Source organism: Branchiostoma belcheri, unplaced genomic scaffold, assembly GCF_001625305.1.
Source record: "Branchiostoma belcheri isolate BF01 breed outbred unplaced genomic scaffold, Haploidv18h27 scaffold91, whole genome shotgun sequence".
NCBI lineage: Eukaryota > Metazoa > Chordata > Leptocardii > Amphioxiformes > Branchiostomatidae > Branchiostoma > Branchiostoma belcheri.
The window spans coordinates 484,228-500,281 of record NW_017804587.1 but is presented as its reverse complement, the minus strand read 5'-3'; the positions used below and the strand labels follow the sequence as shown (position 1 = coordinate 500,281).

Genomic DNA, 16,054 nt, shown 5'->3' with positions numbered 1-16,054 from the left:
GAGGAAATCGTAAAAATTAGACCCCAAAACATCGTTTTTGGTACATTCTGAGCAGCTTTTATGGCAATCTTATTGCTCCAAAATTTACTGTTCGTGCACAAATAATTCCGGAAAAAATTTGTTTGCCACTCCGATCGTATTACGCGCGGTCCTTGCGCCCGGCTACAAAATGCAGAAAAATAAAGAAAGCATATTTAAATGTCAATTTGATCGAAAACATAATCATTGGGATCTGAAAAATATCACAGGTTCGCTTTTTGGAAGTTTTGTTTTTGTTTTGACGGTTTAATTCTAGCGGGGTGCGGTCCATAAAGCCGTATGGAAATTCACCCCGCGTCCCGGTACACTGACTTCCGGGTTCCTTGAACAAGAATATTACGAGAAAAAGGCCAAAAATCGGCGTAGAGAAATATATATCTTCCCGAAAATTCTTTTGATTATGCATTTCTTTAATAGGATGTTGCTAAGTAGTCGTAGAAAAAACGTAGAAAGCAGCGTAAATGTGTCTCTCTTCTGCACCGATGAAGAAAAATCTTCCCGCGCTGCCGGCTGCTGGCCACATCGCTTATCCAATCAGAACGCAGGTCATGTGAGGTGAACCAATCAGAGCGTCGATCGCGCAGTGCTACTTACTTATTCATGACAAGATGGCGCCTGAAAGCTCCTGTTTTTGTACAGCGATGCGGAGTGTGCGTTTTTTATTCCGGGGTTTTCTTAGTTTTGACGCTGATTTTTGACTCGCCGTGATTACGCTACAAATGACACACTAGTGGAGACAACAGATGAGTGGTCATTTTACGATCGACAAGAACTTTTGATGAATGAAACAGCCGTGAAATCTCGCTGATGGCGATTTGTTTTTGTCAAAATAGCCTACCCTAGGCTATTTTGACAAATTTTAGCAATTTCTGTATAATAAAATTATCTACTATTTTATATTCATCACCTCTGAGGATGAACTGGACTGATAACTGCTTAGGAAGACCTGATGGTTTTTGGACATTTTCAAGTATTAAAGTCTATAATAAGACTCAGTGACAGGACAAGAAGACCCCAAAAGTCCTCAGGCATGGTTATTCAGTACCTTAATCTGGGTACACAGACTCCTTGAATTTGCATCCATACAAAGAAACAATCAATCGTTTGTATTAATGTTTTTCTTGTCATTTGGGAGTTGTTGTTTAAGATCAATGAACCAAGACCCTGACTTGGTTTGGCCTTAGATTCCATGAAGCTGAAGGTCAAGATAAGATTCCAGCATGCTCCAAATATTAGTCACCATCCTCCACCCTTCTACTGTCATCCTGAAGACATTAGTCTGAGTTATCTGACAGTGTACAGGTTTGAAGCTGTGTCTGGTACAGGGTAGCTACTTGGGTTTTCACCCCTTCAGAGGAGGTTCATTTTACCAGGAATGGTTTTACAAGTAGTATGTTGGTTTATTTGCTTGTTATAACTTTAAACTAAGCATGAATACAGCGAACAGGTGACTTCTTGTATCCCCGGTGAAATAAACTGAAATGGATTTTTAATGATTTTGTGTAGGAAGTGACAAAAGCTGGGAGGAATGTTACCGGTATATCTGGTTTCGGTTTCAATCTTGGGTACTTTACATTGTAAACTGTACATATGACCCCCAGTAATACGTAATGATCATAGGAATGATCATAGGATGGTATATACACAGTTATTACACACAGAAACTATCTCACAAATAAACAACATAGATTTACATGTAAACATGTAAACGTTGTTGGTTTTCTTGTTCTTGTCATACTCACTGGTGTATTCTGGATGTCTGAAAGGTACAGGTCTCTGTCTGTAAGCAAGAACACAACGTCAAGCATAAACCAAACGTTTGCAAAAGAAAATTTATCAACAGTTACCTATAATGTGTATCTGTCAATAGCTGGTCCATTATTCTTGCTCATTCACCGTTACACTTGCTTGCCTAACTACAATCTAAAATAGGAGCCTTACAACAGCCAAACAAGCTTCTAAAGTCTAAAAAGCATGAAGTGCTGTTTACAAAAGTACTTCGCAACAAAAACAGTCTTTAAGTGGAACCCTTTCTTTGTCCTTTAAACTAATAAATTGCGTGCTAACAGCCCTAATATGTCCTGCAAACAACAGTTACCTTCAACACACAAATCTAATTCTAATGCTGTTTGCCTGACTGATTGTGCTGGATAACAAACCTCTAATCACTGTTTTCACACCTTTGTTGATCACTATGAAGATTGGAAAAGGTGCGAATGTACACAGAACTTAACGGACCAGAAACAGGATAACCTTGGTGAATTTGGTAGGATCTAAAGAGTGACCAACAAACAAAAACTGACTGCTATATATATACAGTATAAAACAAAAGCAGTTGCACAGCATGTGTTAGGCACAGCGAAATCTGTATGCTTAAAAAAAAAGAAAGTGTTTCAAATGCAAAGGAAGATTTACAAGTAAAGCCCCATTTCTTAATTTGTTAGCTGGTATAACTACCATTTGGTGTAACACAACAGCTTAAACTTTTCACATCAATTTTAGCTGGTGTGCTGATAAGGGAGAATATATTGATGCTCCCCACAATTTAACAGGTTCCACATTCATTTATTTTCTTCAGGCTACAGACTACAAAGAACACTGCCATGCACTGAGGTAGAAAGAGCAGGGCCAATTTTTATCTGTCACCTGTGATATTGCAGGCTATTAGAATTATAGATGCAATTTTGCTAGCAACAACCAAAGATTTTGTTAACTTAAGTAAAAAATGCTACCGGTGAAGAAGATTGTGTGTGATGTTTGGGAGGGTCAGTCTGACTAGCAGAACTATTTACCTCATTTGACAAAATATTAGTTAAAAGCACTGAGATTTTCATATCTACAACATTAAAGATACCATATTAAAAGACATCATAATTTGTCTTTCATTTCAGTTCTTCACTGCAGGTGCAGGCAGATTTCGCAGGTGAATATTTTGAGCTGAGTAAAGTGATCTGTCTGCCTGGCAGGTAGTAAAGCTAGACAAACGACCAATTCTGCTGCTGGCAGTGGAAGATTAGGCTGGAGCAAGTCAACCTCTCATTCACATCACTCCATCAGTCCATGCCATTTGGTTATGTAGCAACTTATTGTAACTGTAAACACAACATAGAGACTGTAACCCAAAAGCTGACAATGTCATGTTTGCAATGAATAAAAAGTGTTGAACAGACAAATTATAAACAAATTTGATTCCTCATTACAATTTACTTTCAAACCTTTTTTGGAACAAGACCATTATGTGAATACACATTTGTTTGTGCAATGGTAGGACCACATCAAGAAAATTATGCTTTCTCAGTTAATGACTTCTTCTCATCATCTCTTCTTCTCCATGCTAGCAAAATTATGATTTGAATAGCCAGCGACCATGTTAGCAGGTGGCTTATAGCAGTATATTGGCATATTTATCAGACATACACTCTGATCCAAAATGCTGCAAATGACGTCATATGAAAAGCCTGTATACCACTAACTGCTCTACCATGGCCCTTGAGTGAAATAAGTGTCCTTACAGGCAGCACTTCTAGAAGCATGAGCCGCGCTGTCCAGACATTCTTCACATCAGGAACCTGACCAGAATCCTGACAACATTTCCAGTCTACAGTTCTTACATTATGAGTTATACATGATTCAGTGCAACAATCTTCAGGGCTGGGTGTATGTGCACCTTAGTGCACCCAAATTTGGAGCTGCGCACCCAATTATTTTCTGTAGATGTACCAGTGCACCCAAATATTTTCGTAGGTTTACGTAACGGTATGTAAAGATGTGTTTATGTTGCATATTATTCTTAACATCTAATTGTCAGAAAACTAATAAAAAATCACTCTTCTAGTGCTTTTCTTTAGAAACAAAACAGTTTTTGCTGACGTTCTTTGTGCACCCAATTTTATCAGGCTGGGTGCACCAGTGCACCTACTAGTATTCCCAATTTCGAGCCGTCACATCATGACTTCAGATGTTTCTAGTTTCCATATACAAAGACTTATTCATGACTCAGTCCAACACTCTTGCTAGTGTTTCATATTAAGCTCCAGGCAAATCCTATTATCTTCATCATAATGCCTTGTTCACTGTGTGAATCAGGAAGTGGTAGACATACTTCCTCTCATAGTTTACATGACAAATACTCTGGATAGAGTAGGTAAAGAATGCAGAACAGGTAATGCCAGTGGGCACAGAAGAAAACCTTGCTTTGTTCTTTGTAAATTGTTGTGGCATTAGTGTGATCCCATGCTGCATGCATCAAGCATTAACTTATGAATCTCATTATTTCTCATACAAGGTGTACAGTACTTAATACATATCCCTTGTTCCTGTGTGTATTGTATAATATTTATTTGTCACCTGCACGCTGCTTTATCACTATAAGAGCAACAAGTGATTTTGGAAATTATGATATGTAGGACAACACTGCCCCCCTCCCCCATCACTTTTACACGCCATTTTGGAGCCTGCCATGAAAGTCTTGTACGATAAAACACACACCAGTATCTACCAAACTACCGGCCTTACCCTGGTCTCCCTCCCTGCAGCGGAGGTTTCTTCCCCCGGCCGAGGGACGACATTGGGGAACTCATTTTTGGCACAAGTTTACGCGTTGCTCAGCAACTTCTCCATGACGAGATTTTGGCGAGTGCAACTTGGTCGATTTCTGTTGTTTTTAGGCGTTTAACTTCCCTAAAACCGGTCCAACTTACATGGAAAAAATTCTGTGTACACTAAAGCGTAAATACACACCAACTGTGCCGCCTAGCGTGACCACAAACGCCGAAAAACTGTTAAATTTGCCAATATCTTTTCAAAAATGTTGCTTGTGCCGCCATGTTTAGTGACGTAGCTTCACACATGCGCCGCTGTGTCTGAGAGTTGACCAATCAGAATTCTTCCCGCCTAATTTGTACTTTCCCTTCGCGCCAAACTTTGGCTCTTCTATTCTAAGTTGTCAGAGTAACCATGATTAGTTTATAAAATCCAATATCTGGAATAATTCAACAATAAGCTGCATCATTAGCAAGTGTATTAATACATGAACTTTATTTGTTGGTTCTGATTGATAAATATTTTATATTGTTCGCAAATGATCGAAATTCTGGAGTAATATTTTGACAGTTTGAAGGGGTGTAGCCGGTAAACGCAACAGCATTTGATCTGGCTCTCCAATCAGCTGTCCGCGTGGCTCGCCTATATGAGCACGTTTCCGCTCGTTTTTTGGACATTCTGAGTTCGCACTCGGTGTGGAAGGAGCTGAGCAAGGATTTAACCCCTAGAGGAGAGTACAGAAACCGGATCGAACATGTCTGCCCGCCATCTATTCGCTTTTTGCGTGGTTTTCGCGCTTTTTGTGATGTACGCGACAGCGCAAAACACAACAGCGGCTGCTCCTAGTGGGAATGCCACTTCACCGGTAAGCAGAAGACGTGGTTGTTTTTCTGTGTGCGAAATTGTTTACCATGTTGTGTACAAAAGAAACCTAATTTACGTGCATCTGCTTTACAATTTCATATAATTTGCAGTATCGCGATTGGTTTTTGTAGCCATGGCAGATCCTAGACTAGAAGAACACAGTAATGTTGCTAGGTCGACATAAGACATAATTTTCCTGCTTGTCGGAGCGCACGTCTCCTCCCTGGGCGCTCTCCGCGGGGTCGGCAGTCCTCCATCCATCTCCGGCTCTCCTCTGTTCGCTTGATGTCGGGCTGACAGAGATGGATTCTGCCCGTCTAGACAGCAAAATGGGCTGGCAAAAGCGCAGACTGCCGGTGAAAATTATGAGCGAAGAGCACGATTCTCTGATTTTCGATAAAACCTTCCAATGGCGTGTAAGGATGTTCACAACAAACACAACAAGATGAAGCGCGTTCGTTTCTTCTGATTCTTTTACTTCACCATGTTCTAGATTCTACTCAGTGTTATCAGCTGCATCGGACGCCATATTTTCATTGAGGAATAATTTCAATCTGCTCTAGATTGTGTGGCACACATGCAGAATGGCTAGCGCTTGTGGCGTGAGAAATTATGTGGACTGCTAAATCTTTTTGTTGTCGTGGGTCGACTCGTGTTTGCGCGGGTGGCGCGTTGGAAGTTGAACCGTTGGGCGGTTCGTCACGCCAATTTGGGCTAATTGTGTCGGCGGTTTTTTTTTTTTTGGCGGCGTCACATCGCCCAAGGCGCCGGGGACAGAGCGGAACGAGATGACATGATTTTACAGCGGCACAGACCGGCGCCGACGTAAACATGTCTTCCTTTTCTTGTTGAAAATGTCGCAGACATCGCTTGAATTGGGTAAAAATTCGCTATTATCTACCCGTGGATTTTCGACATATTCCGGCAAGCTGATCGATCATTTGTCAAATTTCTTCACCCTCTCCGGATTTGTTAGATGTTTTTGGCAGAAAACGTACATTTTTCAACCCACAAAGCTGCTCGCCTGCAGCAAGGTAGATCAAGGTTGTAGAAATAATTTGGGTAAATAGGGCAAATGGTTTGCTTGGGGATTTCAGCGTTGGACAACTCGATCCATGTACGATCAGATTGCACTAGTCTACCCCAGGTTTTTGCCAATTTCTTCTCCATTTCAGCAAGCCAAGGAGTTTAGTTCCGGCTCAGAAATTGCAAGGGAGGCAACTTCGTTCTTTTCCTTGTTAGCCGTTTGGCTCCGCTGCCATGTAGTTGAGACAAGGCTGGGGTTCGGGAAGGGATCCGGTTCCATGTTGCCACGCCCTGCTCCACGTGCAGAGCCTTACAAGTCTGACGGGGCGGGGCGGGAACCAGAGCACATCTCCACTGTGGGTTTTTGTGGTGCGCACTTGCACTGAAATACACAGCAAAATGTAACTAAATCTTCATATTGTAGCCCACAAAATGTAGAGGAAGACCCAGTTTCAGGGGATAGCAAAGGGGTGTGTGGAACACACTTTTCAAAGGAATAAACTGTGGACAAATAAAACAGTGTTAGGCTTAGGGGCCTAGGACCATTTAAAAGGTGTGGTAAGCCTGACCACCATTGACCACTGCAAGTGCAAGGGCGGCTGCAAAATTGGGTGTGGAATAAGTAATTGATACAATAGGCATGGAAATGGGGGTTGGTATCACTCACTTTTGACACACAGGTTCCTCACTGGTCAGACTGAGTCACTTCTTGGGTACATAATACTACATTTGTAACTGACTAACCTGCTATTTATGGAAACTGATCAACTAGCCAGCCATCCAGTGATGATGATTCATTGATAGTGTTTTGATTGCAGAAATGCCTTGAATTCTTGACACATGTATCACAGTGACCATGTACAAAATGTAATAAAACATAGTACCGGTAATGCAGTTGTCTCTTCTTCATCTGTATTACACATTAGTATTTTTAGTTTGGCTTGGTTCATACTAGTATATATTTTCAACCCCTCCCAAAGCTTATTCCCTTTTTTTATTATAAAGTTTATTTAGAAGATTATTGAAGGGAAGCGACATGAAATTCGCAGGCAGAAGTACCTGACACACATGAGTGAAAAAGACTTCTGCTATAAAACGGGATGTGACAAGATAATGATGACGAAGAGGAAGTGATGTCATGTTTAGAGATGTCAGGTGTTCAGTCGTCACCTCTTGTCCCAGTTAGTGAGATATTAGGAACATGAAGGTCTTTGATATCATCAATACTGCATGTCCGTAAATGGCAGTGGTGGTTTACAGCCATCATTATCAGTCATCGTCACCCACAGACGTTCGTAATGTGTAAAATGTAGACAAACTGTCTGGCACCACGGGGTTACCATGGCAACTGATATGTCTGGTGAGAACGATACTATTTAATCTGGTAGATCCAATCTCATGCTGGGTCACAGAAATGTGGCTGTCAGTGGAGCAATATTGTATGACCCGGTTATTCACCTTTGTAAAAAACTAATTAAATAAATACATTCTCCGATACAACATTTTATAATATGATTTTTACGAAGAGTTTTGTCATAATAATGTTACATATGAAAGCAAGCATGTTACTAGAGGATTTTAGACTGTCTGGCATGATACTATAGACACAAACGAGCTGATAAAAATGCAATGAAAACACTGGTGGACTGATGTCAGATAGAGAATACTCCCTGTGGTGTAATGAATTATTGTTAAATGATAGTGAAATGAATAATCTTATTAGTGATGCATACCTAAACCCAATTTCAGGTTCAGGTCCGGATTCAAGTCCAGAGGTTTAGGTTCAGGTCCGGACTTGTAAGTCCGGACCTAAACCCATGGCACATACAAAATTGCATGTTGGCAACCTTGCAATGTTGTCTGGGTGAAACTTTGGCCACATAACATGGAGGCCGGTACTTGACAATGCCCGATGGCAATGTTTTCTTCATTTTGCAGCAAAGATTTTACAATCTACAGAAGGTTTTAGGTGGTTTGGAAAGAAAAGGGGTGTGTGAAATGGTCTTTTATGGTAATAAGTCCGGACTCGGTTCTTGACTTTTAGGTTTTTTTGGACTTGAACCTAAACATTTTTTAAGTCCGGATCCAAGTCCAGTGAACCGGTATGCATCACTAAATCTTATATATAGTAAAAAGTGTCAGGGGATGCCCATATTTCCTTTTCTTTGACCTTGTCTTTTCCAACAATATACCCAGTGATACTCAAATTATATATAATATGCACACAAAATGCATCTCAACACGAAGACAAGCTAAAAGCACATATCCACTGGGAATTTAGTGTAATTAACTAGTTGCACATAATTGGGCGAAAGGCTCCTTGCTTGCAGAATTCTCCTAGCTATATTACTTAGGTGACTTGCCCCATGCTTACAGTACCAGGTGTGTTCTCTCTACTGTCAGTGTTTATATCTAAGGTATTAATTCTGTTGTCTTTTCTAAAAGACTGTGAAAACAGGAACAGATGTTTTCCAACACCAGTGTTGAACAGTAACATTTTCTTTGTGTAATTTTGACAGTTGAGCCTTCTTTCTGCTAAATCATTCAAACTCTCAAACAAATCAAAATCATATTTTCACCAAGAGCCCTGACCCATGCCGTATAATAATGTATTGTCCCATGTTTACTCCATGTTACATGTATAATGTATTGTCCCTGGAATTGTTCTCACCTAAGATTAACTAAGAAGGATGTAATTTCAACCACTCCAGGGGGTGGATTATCCTGAGAAATCCCTTCATCATGACTAACCAGGCTGAAAAGGAGATGTAATTATCTCTAACAAACTTCCTCTTTCATTATCAAAGCTCTCAGTGGGTGTTGCTTTTCTCCCTTGGAATCGTTGGATTTTGTAAGACTAGCTGTGATGTTTAGGAATGCTAGCAAGAAAAAACAGTAGTTTATTCAGGCACAGTCTATGTAAATCTTTTTGTAAACCTTATCTTAAGTTTGCTTATTCTGTGTATTACTTATTGCCTGCTTGCCTATTAATGCACAATGTCTCATTACATGTAGGACTGTAGGTGTGTCGGTAATGTGAAAAAAAAATCAACTGTTCTGCTTCTGCTCAATAATATTGAAGAACTGAGTCTTGATGTAGGAGTAGATTGGTTTATGCCCATTCTGAGACGACTTTGTCCAGGGGTCAAACAAAGTGACCTTCAAGCTTTTCTACATGACGTGATTATAATGTCTGTGGAAACACCCAAAGTTAGAATCAGATTTTGGTCCAGGTGTGACCAGTTCCTTAAAGTGTTGGCATCCACCCTAGAGTTTAGGTAGACTAGGAGTGGTCATTTTGGAAAGTTTTGATATGTAGTTCATCTGAGTCAAGAGCAGTCTGACCAGTTTTAAATTGTAATCACTACTATTACATTCTTGCTATATATGGAAATGGCTTTAAACATTGGTATTAGGTCCAGTCATAAGTGTTAAAATTGCTACCTTGGTAGCTCTTAGCACCGTCAAAATGTTAGCTTTTCATGAACATTCCTTGTGTCAAATACTGTTATCCAACAAGTGTTATAGAGGGTTACACCTTTCTGTTCCAACACCCTATCATTGGACAACTCTAACCTGTGTTCCAACAATCCTAACCCTGTGTCAGAATGTAGGGGCATCAGTGCACATAGCATGTTTTAAATTGATTTCTTGGTCTCAACTTTGACCATCTGTGATAAACAGTTCACCTAGGACTGCACTTTACAAGAAGATAAAACGTTCAAGCCAACTAGTGTGTCGAACGCCATACCGTAATCCTCTCAACGGTTTTAACCAGTTTATGTTGGTGGGCGTCTAGGGTTACCTTGTGGAGTGGTCTGACATTTCTGAGGTGTCTGCCAACAATGTGGGAACACAAACCTGATAACACAGGGTCCTGGCAACCACTGATCTGTGCAGGGTTTATACAAAGGTGGGGGAGAACCTCCCTTTCTCTGGAGGTAATATCTCATCTGTAAGGGTCACTCCTAATCTCAGGAGTTCATCTCAGTTTTCCCAGGGCCCTGCCTTGGGTTTCAAAAGCAAGGGCCTTTGGATTGGTGACATTTAGCAAGCTGCATGTTTTGCATTTTTTGAGCTTCTAGAGTAAGAGATCACCATTTTCATCTTTTCTGATACATGTACTTCAGAAAGCTTGTCTGGACAAGAGTTGAACCATGTCTAATAGCATACTAGAGATTGGGCATGTTGAAGAGCATTTCAGGCTTTGAGCCAATAAAAATTAAAATTTAGATTAAAAAACATCCAAAACAAGCCTAACCTCTAGTTGGAGAGTATACTTATCACACTTTTGTGGAACACTAACAACACAGGGTCGGCTTCTTCTAGCAGGTTCATGTATCGCAAATTTACACAGTGCAATGTTCAACAAGTTTCCCGTACCCGGTTCTTGGTCGCAAACCGACTGTAAGATTTTGTCTCGCTGTTTGCACATCCTTCTACAGAGAATGTGTTAGAGTGCTCTTAGCGCCTCGTTTTTCGGTGTTCCATGTACAGCTGGTCAAAATCCTTAGACCAAACAGACAAAACAGAATCAATATCCAACAACAGGCAGGGTGACAATGCTCCTTCTATAGGAAGGCAACAGCTGCCCTCTTGAAGACATACCTTGTGCCTTTAGTAGGTTAGGTCACTGTGTAATTACATTTTTGATGCTTCTAGGATGAAATTTGACCAGAGGTAACCAAATTTTTGTTTCTCTCTGGACAGGTTACCTCAGCGCCTGGCAACATGACCACCACACCCTCTCCTAGTGGAACGACAGCCACAGTCTCCAGGTAGGAACAGCCTTATGTTCAAATGTAATGTCCAACAACATAATGAGGAAATGAATCTCAACAGAACTGCTAGTATCCAACTTTAGCAAGTAAAATGCACTATCTAATTCTAAACTGCATATGTAGGGTTGCTGCACTAGAGATCTCTCAAATGCACTATTCTTGAAAGTGGCACATGTACGTGTATGTAACCTGGTGGAAAAATGTTTGAGGTTACATTCTTCATCTGCACCTCGGGTAAATTTTCACAAGAAGAATAGATGTAAGGAGGAATGATAGCTTAGTTTTCCGAGACACATTTTCCTACACATGCAACAACTGCTATCAGAAAGTAAGATGATATACATAGTACGTCGATGAAGGTTAGACATCCAGGTAATACGATATGCCAAAAAACAGTTACTCAAGCAACTGGATATGATTTTGAAAACGTCAAAACGTTTTCAAAATCATATCCAGTTGCTTGAGTAACTGTTTTTTGGGATATACATAGTAGTTCTATGACACATGTAGGCAAATATTAAAAGTACATCTTTAGAAGGCGGGAGGGGGTCAAAGAAAGTTTTTAAACCTACTTGTACTAGACAGGTGCTTTTGATGGGTGAAATAGGGGCTTTACAGTTGTAATCAAAGGATTATGCATGTGATGAAGGATAGAAATTGTTTTGTATTCAATCAGTGACCTGCAAAATTAGGTTAATTTGCATACCTGAAAACTGAACTCATGTCTGAAAACAGTTCCCCTTTCCGGCTGATTCGATTATTTGGGCCAAACTGATTTTACAGTCACTGATTACGTAATCTTCCCTTTGAAGTCTTAACTAGCCCCACGCAAGGAGGAAAGTGTTCTAACAAGTTTCTAACACAATGCAACGTTTTGGCCTACATTCAACACATGAATTGCAGTCTACCAAAGTTTGTTGCAAACAATAGTTGTCAGTTGTCTTCTGCACCTGTATTGCCGGTGTAACCACCCTTCGGCATAACACGCCAGCTTTGCATTTAGATCAATGACACACAAAATTCATTGTGTCCTCGTTTCCTCACATAAATGACTGTCCACTAGCATTCCTGTAACAGTACGAGCCAAATCAACAACTTGTTTTTGCTTTTCTCTTGTAGCCTGGTAACTGTTGCTGTGGTAACTGCTGTTGCTGCCATGCTATCCTAAGCCAAAGATGTCACCGGAGCACAACCATTCCACAAACCACCTGCAACTTAGCAGCCAGCCAGCTGCAACTTTCCACAAACCACCTGCAACCAGTCAGCTGCAACTTTCTCCAAACCACCTGCACTATAGCAACCGGACTGCTGCAACCTAGCTTTCATCAACCACCTGCAACCTAGCAACTGCAACTTTACCTAGCAACAAGACAGCCACAACTTTCCATAAACCACCTGCGTTCTGCAACCTAGCAACCAGACAGTCGCTACTTTCCACAGAACACCTGCAACCTAGCAACGAGGCAGCTGCAACTTTCCACAAACCACCTGCAACTCAGTAACAGTAACTTTCCACAAGCCCACCACAACAGTTGAACTTTTCACACACCACGGTCACTGCAACCTAGCAAAGGGTAGCCACAACTTGCCACAACCAGAAAACCAGAACTTTTCACTGCTTTAACAGAGCCAGGATGTTGATTCACTTGGCAGTTTTGTTATCTTGCATTGGCCATTGCAGATTCTAGGACAGATATGAAAACAAAATTCCATGATGACCCTGTACTGTGTTCTGTCAGCATTTTAGTTTCAGGACAAATACAGCACCATTCCATCAGTTACATTCTCATGGCTTACAACAGATTTGCATTCCAATGAGTGTTTTAAGTTGATAACAAAGAATTACCTATTAAAATAATGTGGTGATATATATTGGCAGTGTACTTAACGTTTTAGGCCATATCTGTGACAATGGAGCACCTTTCATTGCTCTAACACTGTAATTATTGTTTCATTGGTGGTTTTGTTATCCTGTACTTCTAGCAGTTACTCTCATCTCTTAGTTTGTTCAGTGGATTGGATGATTAAGATGTTCCTCGGTTCAGCCAACAGCTGTATTTCCATAGCCGTGTTGATGTGAATGTTTTATTGTTGTTGAAGACATTTTATCTTTAGAGGTAAGATTTTACCTGGGGAATGATGTGCCTATGGATGCCTAGATAGCCACTGCTTGCTAATAAAACAAAGATGCATCAATTTCCATGGAAAACAGGGCCTTTTGTAGCTTAGAATCACTTAAAAGCGGACCTTTTTGACTCTTCAGTGTTAGAGCCATCCAACACCAAGATGCTTGATTGGTTATTGGAGCCAGAATTTTATTGGTTGCTGAAGCTATGCTTTCATTGGTTGCTGAAGCAAGGATTCTGATTCACTGTTGAAGCCAAGCTGTGATTGGTCATTACAAAATTGTGGTCTGTGATAGGCTGTGACCAACATTGAGTGCTCAAAAAAGTAAAAGGAACACCGAGATTAGAACTGATGCAAAAGCCCTGGTTTCCATGGCGATAGAGATGCGAGATGGTAAAGAAAAAAAAGCTATTTTTGCAAGCAACTTGCTATCATGTGACAGGCTGGGCGATGGAGGTGCATGACTAACTTGATTTGGTGACGGTTAGGAAAGCCTTGGTCCCAGCCTTGATTTTTGCTAACATAGCTTCTAGTTTCATACAGAATGAGAGGAATTTGGCAGATTGATATATGACAAGTACATGTCAAAAGTTTCACGTTGTTTTGCACCTAGTAGCTGCAGAGAAAGTCAACACTAGCCCCTCAAGTAGATGATTTGGACTAACCTAAAAATTACTAAAGCCAAAAATTGAGAAAATATAACCTGGATATTAAGACACCTGTACCCATATCAGCCTATGAGGTGTTTGACTCTTGTAATCTGTTGTGAAAGTTTCCCAACAAGCCTGCTAACCAGGCTACAGTTGATGCAGGTATTTAGAAGTCTTGTTTCTCTAAATCATCTGCTCGGGGGTTGATTTTCTGTGTGTTTGTAATCTTTTGTGGTTAATGAGTGGACAACATTTTGCTTGTGTAAAATTTATCATGTGTATCTTGCAATAAAAGTTCCGTTTCCCACAGTCTTGTTTGTGATGGTGTCTTTTTTTGTGGTCAAGTGAGAGGAAGGAGAAAAAAAATCAGGGCTTACTAGTTAGGCATAGCATGGTAGAATAGGCTGCAAAAAATTAGCAAAAACTCTGCTTGGAGAGATATACATCATCACGCAGAGAATCATACTTTTGACAGTCACACAAATTAAGACATAAAAGGTAAGAGAACTTCAGGATGAAGTCTAACATTGTGGATGAGAAAATCTTGAGTTTCCGTATTATGCCATATATTAAAGTACTTGTCAATGCATTAATGAGTTAGATATCTGAGTTTAGAAGCAGGTTGCCCACGTTTGGTACATTTATCACATTTCTGAGGCAACATAAAGTTGATTTACCATAGACTGCATACAGACACATCGATTTTGGCAGACTTCCCTGAGCAAAGTCAACCTTTGCCCTTTCAACAGATGGGCAATAATAAAGTGAACCCATCCCGGCAGCAAGTTGCCACAAATCAAGATTTCACGGCATTTCTGAGCCTGCCCTCAAGCAAGGAAACTGTCATATCAGTAATAGAACTGTTGAACGATGAGGCTCGGAGTCGGCAGAATGTCATCCATAAAATTGACTTTGTGCAGAATGGATGCTGCTGCTGCAAATCAAGATGTCATTGGGAGCACTTTGTTAAACTACTGTACTATAAATAAAACTTGCCAGTAATAAAACATTAAAATGTGCCGCATGCTTTTTTCACTGTATCATGACTGAATGTCATCCATGAAATAGACACAACCTAATAGCCCTGCAAAGCAAGGAGCAATTTACATGTGATTGGAAGCCTTTTGTGAAATATCATGTCAGTAATCAACCTTTAGAAAAGTGCTGAATACATTTTTCACAGTCTAGCATGAGATTTAAGTATGCAGAATGTTCCCCATAAAATTGAGATAACGCAGTCTGCCCTAAGGAGTACCAAACTAAGATCTCATTTGGAAAGCTACCACAAACAAGGGGTGGACAAGTTTTCAAAAATCCACTTGCCCTATTGGGCAAGTACATGGACATCTCCACTTGCCCGAACCAACTTTTCACTTGCCCAAAATAAACGACATTTTTATATGCATTTTCACTACCAGCAAGAAAACTATTTTCATTTTAGAGTTATCAAAATAAGGTGGTTTGAGACTTAATATAATATCATTATGGCCAAATCATGAGTAATTTTGCTCCAAACACCATAGCGGGTATACTTCGCATCCCAAAAAACTGTCAAAGTCAAAGAACATGTCATGGTGGTCATAAAGCTATTGATGAAAGAGTGCGACAAGGCACGTCACGAGACATCCTATCACAAAATGAGCTATCATTTTCTTCATCAGTCGTATGAGAGTCAAGGCTCTTCAAATGTCACCCATAAATTGACATAACATACTACATTAAGCTTCAGATTTTGTGATTAAATGTAAATTTCCCTTTGCATAATGATATGTATTTTTCAAAAGTGATAGGAGTTTTTGGGTGTGCAGATGATATCATTCTTCAGATGAACATTCTGGTAGCTGATACCACAGTGCTGATGAGGTGACAGCCTCTGCAAACTGATAGTTCCGACAGGGACGGCTCTATCTAGTATCTGGTGCTGGCAGCTTTCCCAGTTTCCTGGGGCGAGCAGGAAGGAAGAGATAAAATTGAAGTCACAGCCTCCGAATTAATGAGCAGTGATAAGACAAATTTCCTGCTACA

At 40.4% G+C, this 16,054-nt stretch overlaps 1 protein-coding gene and 1 long non-coding RNA gene across 2 annotated transcripts in view; one reads left to right on the top strand and one right to left on the bottom strand.

Moving 5' to 3' along the window:
• Positions 1-4,905, bottom strand: part of LOC109488012 (UBX domain-containing protein 11-like) — a 15,341-nt gene extending 10,436 nt beyond the window's left edge. The window contains exons 1-2 of the mRNA XM_019792153.1: positions 4,555-4,905; positions 1,782-1,819 (exon numbers count right to left, since the gene is read on the bottom strand). Of these exons, the coding sequence (XP_019647712.1) occupies positions 1,782-1,819; positions 4,555-4,619 (103 nt within the window). The 5' untranslated portion in view covers positions 4,620-4,905. The remainder of the gene's footprint in view (positions 1-1,781; positions 1,820-4,554) is intronic.
• Positions 4,906-5,243: 338 nt separating this feature from the next.
• LOC109488098 lies at positions 5,244-14,338 on the top strand. Its single transcript, XR_002141305.1, has 3 exons — positions 5,244-5,446; positions 11,182-11,249; positions 12,372-14,338. It is a non-coding gene; the product is annotated as an uncharacterized LOC109488098 (long non-coding RNA).
• Positions 14,339-16,054: the final 1,716 nt, after the last annotated feature.